This window comes from Halyomorpha halys, unplaced genomic scaffold (genome assembly GCF_000696795.3).
Source record: "Halyomorpha halys isolate HHAL.00 unplaced genomic scaffold, Hhal_1.1 Scaffold52.1, whole genome shotgun sequence".
NCBI lineage: Eukaryota > Metazoa > Arthropoda > Insecta > Hemiptera > Pentatomidae > Halyomorpha > Halyomorpha halys.
This window is the reverse complement of record NW_027104988.1, coordinates 1,862,641-1,871,142: the sequence shown is the minus strand read 5'-3', so window position 1 is coordinate 1,871,142 and position 8,502 is coordinate 1,862,641. Positions and strand designations below refer to the sequence as shown.

Here is an 8,502-nt window from a genome sequence, read left to right as displayed (position 1 = left end):
TTTTGTTTTGTTTTATTCCTTCTGATGCCCAATTATATAATTATTAAACACACACCAAAAGCCATTTCATAAGCAGTGAAGTTATGAAGTTTACTATTGAACATGGAAAATTTTGAAATATGGATAAAAAAATAGAACTATTGTGCATCAAGTAGTTAAAATTAAAAAAACAAAGATAAATAAAATAAAAGTTTTTTTTTTTTAACTGATTCAAAATAACATTTGATATATTCCTACAGTCATTATTTGTTCCATTTAAGAAATGATAATTTTCATTTATCTATATGTTATATATAAAGCATATATATATATATGCTTTATATATAACATATAGATAAATGAAAATTATCATTTCTTAAATGGAACAAATAATGACTGTAGGAATATATCAAATGTTATTTTGAATCAGTTAAAAAAAAAAAACTTTTATTTTATTTATCTTTGTTTTTTTAATTTTAACTACTTGATGCACAATAGTTCTATTTTTTTATCCATATTTCAAAATTTTCCATGTTCAATAGTAAACTTCATAACTTCACTGCTTATGAAATGGCTTTTGGTGTGTGTTTAATAATTATATAATTGGGCATCAGAAGGAATAAAACAAAACAAAATTTTAATGGACGGACTTTGAGCTACTGTGCATTAAATTATCCATTATTGGATTATTTTTCCTACTCTTATTTTATTATTTTTGTTGCTTTATGCTGTTGTCATATTTTCCTATATTTTTTTAATAATACTCTATTTTCCTTTTCCTATTTACTTTTGTAAATTTTAAATTAATCCCTATTGTCATTTAATTGTTAATGACTAACTTTATCTTTATTATATTTAATTATTTATCAATTATCTTTTTACTTCTTATTTTTGTCATTTTTTTCATATATTATCTAATACCCCTGTGATTTTACTTCTCTTTATACCTCTAAGACATTTTCTTCTTCATTGTATCTTTATTAGTTCTATATTGCTATATCTTCTATTATTTTTAGTATTTATCACTGATTACCTTATTAGTATAATTGGTTTATAATTTATTAAACTATCAGTGATTAATGTATTTATTTCTTTATCTTTCTTGTAATTTTATTTTGTTCGTACCCATTTTTTTGGCATGCTAATCCCCACTTGTTATATTGCTACAAACATTTCTTGACCTTCAAGAAAAAATATATATTTCAAATATTAGATTAAATATAAATTTTTCAGACAATGTGAAATATATTTATTGAAATAAAATATTAAACTTTACGGAAAAATTGAGTGAAACAATTAAAGGTAAACACATAACACAATAGAATTTATTTATGCTTATCTCTGTCATTCATTAAAAACAACAAGCATCATAATGATCTTACACACTGTCCTCTGAAAATTCCATCTGTCATGCACTCTTCTAGGCAAAGTCGAGATTACGTTGCAAGTTTTTATTATAATGGCTAATAAAGCACTGCGAAATTATATATAATTTTCTTAAAAGGTTGGTTCTATTCACCTTTTTCATGCTGAAATGTAACAACCTGCAGATTATGGCAATTATATAATAGACAATAATGCATTTCAAGGGTACGGATAAAAATATAAAAGAAGTAAATCTATTTTTCAGGCGCCTTGGAGGGTTACTGGCAATCTATAGGGAACGGAGTTGTTAATGAAATGGAAGAAACCCATTGATTCGATTCTAATTAGCAAAATATAAAACATTAAAATAATTATGGATTATTTTATCGGATATAATAAGGAGAAATATGTCAATATAACACTACAAATAGCAAAAGTACCGGGAAAATGTAATGTGATAAGTTAATTTTGAGTCCAGGAGCAAATAGTTTGACCCGCATTGATTTAAATATACTTAAATCGAAAATTCCTTGAAATTATCCAAATTTCAAGAGTATATACTTATTATTTATTTATTTTTCTTTTGCCTACCAAGGGTGTAGCGGAAACTATTACCCATTTGTTTGATTTTGAACTTATTCTAAACATAATTTTCGAGAAAAGAAACAGTGTAATAACAATCTACAGTATCATAAATAGGAGATGGCATTTGGTATTAGTCTCAAATTCTTGCATTTAGGGATTTTTAAAATAACAATAATAGTATTTGACAATAAAATACTATATCAAATTGTATTACATATAATAATTCAATTTATAACTAGAATTGTATCATGTAAAAGGCGTAACCACATCTTTAAATGTTGCCTAAGAAACTTGCTGAAAAGGGTGCCATAAAATCAATCTTAAGCTAATGAGATATAGCTGTTGGTGATAACTTGATAGCTGCCATGACTAAAAAGGTAGTTACTCGATGCAGGAAATAAAAATAAAGGAATTCATAATATAGGCTATCAATGATTTCGAAACGGTATACAAGCCATACAATAACATCAATAAAATTTGCTTTGTCTCTTACAAGAGATGTTCAGCCACAATATATTTTTCATTTCATTTTATAGTATCTCAGTAAGAGATTCTTTATCTATATTTGTATTTCGATAAATGGGTATTTTTAATTATAATTTTCGAAGACTTTCTAATTTGAAAAAACAATTATCTACTACGTCAAAGACGCTTGTTGCTGTGCACAGAAAATTAAATAAAATAATAATAATTTCAAAATCGATTGTTTCTTTTTTATTCGAGGTGCTTAAAGATTGCTTACATGAATGTACGTATTGAAATCATTTATAAATATTACTGAAATGATAATGATTACTTTCGAAGCGATCGAATGAATAGTCATTTCTCACTGGCAGGGCAGTCGTCAAAGACATCATCGCAATTTGTAATTATATAAATTACTAGGCTTTTTCTTTCGCTCTAAGGTTGATTATAATAGCCTACTTCGGAGTTGCCTTCAAGGTCAGAAAAACATTGCAATCTCGGTTAATTAGATTTAATGTACCGAGGCGGGTCCAGAACGGGGTGAGAGAGGCCATCGCTCAGGGTAACGAGTCTTGAGGGTGAAGATGTACATCAGGGTGGGCAGAAAAAATCCAGCTTTTTTTTTTTTTTTTTTATCAAATTTTGATACAGCAAAAAATTTTCAAATGAGGAAAAAATGGGTGAAAGAAATAAATCAAATCGATTCATATCTTCCGGTCATACGTGGGCTCTTAAGTTTGGAATTTAATTTTTACTAAAATAATTTTCCACACTTGTTAATTACACACAATGTAAATCCAATGCCTCGTATCGATTATTCCTTACTACAAAGAATTAGAAAAAGAAAGGTTTAAAAAAATCAATTTTTTTAATGTTATTGGAAAATACGAAAAAGGATTAAATTATTGATCTCATTTGTTTATATTGTCGAAAAAAAAAAAGAGTCCACGCGCGACCGAAATATATGAATTTATTTAATTCCCCTTTTTTCTTCTCCTCAATTCCAGACATACCTTCAACATACTTTCGTAGGGCATTCCCTACCCTCAAACCCACCGCCCTAACCAAAAAGGGTCTAGGAGTAATCTGTCCCTTAGGTCACGCAAGGTCTAGACCTGTTTCTGCTAATGCAAAAAATGTGATTGCATTATTATCTTTTATAGAAATATAGTGTCCAACTTTTATATAATAGTTGTACTAAGAGAGTGCCTTAAAAATGTAAAACAGCATTATTCTGTCATTTCTACAGCTACGATTTTCATTTACTAACTTTCTAAATCAAAATAAAATAGAATTTTTGAAAACAGCTTTCTGCATAATATAATTTTTTTATTTATTTGGCTATATGTTTAGGTCATTTGCATATCATCATTATGGAAGATATTTGGTTTTATTATAATTGGAGTATACTAAACAAATAAAAAACTGTAGCTTAACTTTTCATTCTACTATGTTAGTTATATTTCGAATTATTACATTTTTTTTTTCTAAAAACAAAGTTTTAATTTTTTACAATAACATTAAACAACTAACTAGTCATCATTGTTTTTATTCGGTCATCACAAGGATAGAAAAAGGAAAGATTGCATAGTGTTACTACTTACCAAATAAAGATACTTGGTTACTCACCGAGTGTTCAACATATATCAAAATATCATTATTATTTGGCTCCCTCACTACTGAAGAAGAAGGTAGAGAAGCGTTGTACTCATACTGGTATTAAATAAGATTTATATCCTCAGAATCGAAAATATTCTCTCACATTTTAAGTTTCAGACATCAAGTAATAAACATGCTTCCAGATCTGTCGTATGTTTGCTATCAAGTTTGTTTTACTGGATAATAGATCGAACTGTTAATCCGAATTCGATGACATTTTCAAGGATTTAGAGGGTTGTTATCTGGATAGTCACTTATCGATTTTATTAAATTCCCTCCACTAATTTCATGTAAGCATGCTCAAACCTATTTATCTTGTCATACCTATGTTCCAATGTAACCCAAATTAGGAGAAAAGTTGAGGGTAGTTTATCGTGTAGTATAAATTTCTGCGATTAATTTCCTGAATAAACCTAGATTTCAATACTTGCTCATCCTGTAGATTTTATTCTCAAATGACAAATAATTAACCTTGATTTGGTATTTTATATTAATCTAATATTTTTTTTTTACTTCTAGGGGGGCAGCTGCCCCATCCTGCTCTGGGTATGCCCATGTTGGCAGAGTTTTTTAATTAAATAGTCGTTGTATAAATCGTTCTTAGAAATATTAAGCTTAATAGAAAGCATGTTATGGAAGGAACATTGTCACATCTGAAATAAATAAATGGGAAAACAGACTAAAGGAAGCCTCTCTAAAAATATAAATAAATAAATAAAGGAAAAGAAAGAGCCATATTCATATTTTGTAGTACTGGTGGACTAATGGGGAAAAATTCTAAAAATCTTGATATGACATTTTATTGTGCATGTATGAATGTTCTATATGATTTGATTTGTATATAGTCGAATTGATAATCTTTTTTCTCTTTCAGCGGGGTACTTACTTAGTTCGTGTAGTCAGATGCCGAAAATTGAAGTCAACGGAAAACAAATTTTCCAGTTAGAACTTCAAGAACCATCACCAGAGATAAAAGAAAAGGCAAGGAAGGAACTGAGGGAAACACCTGATGTGGTGGAACAAGCAAAGAAGGAACTTCAGGATCTTCTTAGAGGTATTTAATACCAAAGAATTTATAATCTTTTTTTTTTTGTCTTTTATTTTGTTTTATTTCAAATACTAAGGAACCCTTAAAAGGCCAGTAGGAATGAAATGAATGAAGGAATGAAAAAACAGAAAGACCAAAGATGGACAGTTAGATCGTGATGGGGTAATACTGATGGGCTTCCGAAAAAATGTTGAAGCCTACTCATTCAATGGGATACTGAGAAAAGGGAAGTGAAGGATACAAGTTCTTCGTTTATATTGCTGTTTTAACTATTTTCTGATAGGAAAATGTCAAAATTAGGGTCAAACTAGCTTTCTGTTTATTATGAATGGAAAGAAACAGCATAAAAATCCATACTCTTTGATATCTCATTTCCAAGTAAGCGTCTGTAGGACTGATAGTGTAGAAGTCTCATGATTTAAGTCAGCCACCTCAGTCTGAATTTTAAATGATGAACTGTCATTCCACTGGAAGGGTCCCTTTAAGGTTCAGAATATCCCATTAAAGATATTTATAAAACTCATGATTTATGTCTCATTTATTCTGAAGGAACATATAGATGAAAAAAAAGAAATTTCATTTCATAACCAACAATTCATGGGATTGTCTTTAAAGAAATGTTGAATGTTAATTAAAAAAACTATGGCCTGTAAAAATCACAATGGGATAATGTTAATCATAAAATTTAAACAAGTAGATTTCATTCATATTCATCCAAAACACATTTTCCTTTATTAGATTGGAAATTATTTTTGATGGAATTGTTTTTATGGCAACATGATGAGTAAACCTAATTACAATGAATCACAATTGAATAATGTTTGTTTTTAGTTTGTTAGTAATTCTATTATATAATGCTATATGTGACGGTATAATGGTCAAAAAAGTTTTTTAAATACTCTTAAATATAAATTAAAGGAATTGGTAATAGTAACTGGTGGGTGGAACAAGTCGAACAAGTGGGCCTAGTGGCCCTATTTGCCAACCCCTGGTGGCTACCTTGAAGTTACCACTGTTTATTAACCAAGGTGGGAGTGTCAAGATCCATTTCTTAAGGCTGCCAAGCAGAAAATATTAACTGTCATAGGTGGGAATTGATTCCACAATGTTCCTATCCAGGCACTCTTGGACCCATGCCCCAATGCGCATGGCTGTCGCATTCTTTATGCATACAAAAAAATATGTATATCGGTGGCTTTTTAATATATTTGATTATTGTACACGATAGAAGAATATTTTCTAAAATTTAAAAGATGACGGCTACTTATGTTAAAGGAAATATCTTTAGATAAAAACCAGAGATAATTAAACTGATCATTGACATAAAATAGATTTTGAGGACTGCACCATGTATACAAACTGTAACTGCTTTTCATTAAGATAAAATAATATTAGTTACGGTTGTTGTACTATTCTATTTCCTCCAATTGGTTATCAATGAGGTTTAAAAATTAAACATAAAAATATTAGCGTTCAGATTTTTGCCCATCATAACACTGTGCAACGGTGATGTATGGAGTTTTTGTAATAACAGCCAAGTTTGTTTTCCAACCCTTTAAAGAGTCAGGTCCCACTTTTCAGTGCCTAGATGATACATTTTCTACCCAAAGCTAGTCTTGAAACTGACAATGAGTTAAGAAACCTGTACTTATCAACTCAGCTACCACACTCCATTTTATTAGTATACATTTGGAAATTTAAAGCATGATATTAGTCCCTATTTTTGTTTTCAAATGAATCTTCAAATGTGTTGGAATATTTTGTTAAATATTTGTGTTCTCCATCAGGGATTTACTACTAAATATTTATACTGAAGATATACACTTATAAGAAATATTTTAGTAGCTTTTTTCCCATATTTTCCTCTCAATGCTCTAATAAATATACCTGATGAATAATAAACATTATAAAAGTATAAGAAACCTTGGGTTTAAGAGCAATTACTCCACAATAACTTTGTTCTGTTTCAGACCAAAAAACTAATTTATTGTGATACTTATTTTACTACAAAAATGAGGTTTTATTTGATATTTGAATATGTAAAATGAGTCTTCCATTATGTTTTCTTAGTAAAATTGTCAAAGAGAATAATAGAATAAAAAAATTAAAAATAATACTGTTCACATATTAACTATAAAATATTGTTGATTTAATATAGACCAACCTTGAACATTCATTCATGAAAACTAAAATTTTCTTTTTCATATAATATAACTCGCTGCATATATGTGAAAAATTATAAGACTAATATATTAATTATTATAATTATTGTAAAACTGCTAATAATTGAATGTTTTAGTGTTTTCTTATAATTTATATTAACAAAATTATTGTATTTTTTATTCCATTTATAGAGGAAGAAGGCCTGGATACACCTTATGAACTTGACCAGTATCTTGTCCGTTATCTGAGGCCAACAAAATTTTATCCTGAGAGTGCACTCAAGTTGGTGAGGATAAATTTTATGTTAATGGGTCATAATTAAAATTGAATCAGAAATATTTAACTTTACTAATTATTCTGCTTTTAAGCCTGAAAATATTCCTAGAACTCATCCTTTCTTAGCTTCATAAGTAGTATATGATTTCTATGGGATCTCTAAATTACTAATACATGTCAAAAGACATAAGATAGTTTTGGTGAGGAGGAAGAAATTTTCCGTCCTTCTATATAATAATAGTAATTCTTCTGCTTTTCTTTGCCTCACCTTTTTTTTTCTTTGTTTTAATATTAAATATAAGAAGAATATTTTCGTTATATATGTGTGTGTGTGTTTTTTTTTGTTTTTTTTACGAGGGTCGGTGGAAATCTTCAAAAGACACGGATAGGCCCGTACCTATCCGTGTGTGGGATTTTTACCCACTAAAACCACCGCCCTACACCTATTCATTCCTCTCCACAGGACCGCCGCTAGGCATTACTTCATGGAGGGAAATGGCTGAGTGCCGCCTCATTGTTTTAGGCTATCTTCTGGTTCGCTATCTCTCTCCTCATTCCTTAACTTCTGCATCACCTGTGCAGCAAATCGTTGGCCTGCCATCCAATAATCTTTGTTAAGCAGCATAATATTGACAATATTATCTGGTGTTGGGTCTGAGCCGCAAACATGTCAGAAGTCTCTTCTTTCTTCTTGAAAGCGGTGACAGAAGAAGAAAACGTGCTCCGCACTCTCTTCCGTTTCTGGGCACAATGGACATTCTCCAGTCTCATCGAGCTTAAACCTATACTGGTAGGCTAGGAACCAACCATCCCCTGTGATAAACTGGGAGATATAATAATCTACTTCCCCGTGGTTCCTATTCACCCAGGCCTCGATGTTGGTCGCCAGCCTGTGCGTCCATCTTCCACTGAATGCCATATTCCAGCGACGTTGCCATTTTCTTATAGTCTCCTTTCTTAAT

The 8,502-nt window shown here is 30.0% G+C and overlaps 1 protein-coding gene across 1 annotated transcript in view; it reads left to right on the top strand.

Annotated features, from left to right (window-relative positions):
- Positions 1–4,927: 4,927 nt before the first annotated feature.
- Positions 4,928–8,502, top strand: part of LOC106691603 (alpha-tocopherol transfer protein) — a gene marked incomplete at its 5' end in the record, with an annotated part of 18,952 nt that continues 15,377 nt past the window's right edge. Inside the window, 2 exon segments of the mRNA XM_067047231.1 lie at positions 4,928–5,107; positions 7,456–7,550. Of these exon segments, the coding sequence (XP_066903332.1) occupies positions 4,928–5,107; positions 7,456–7,550 (275 nt within the window).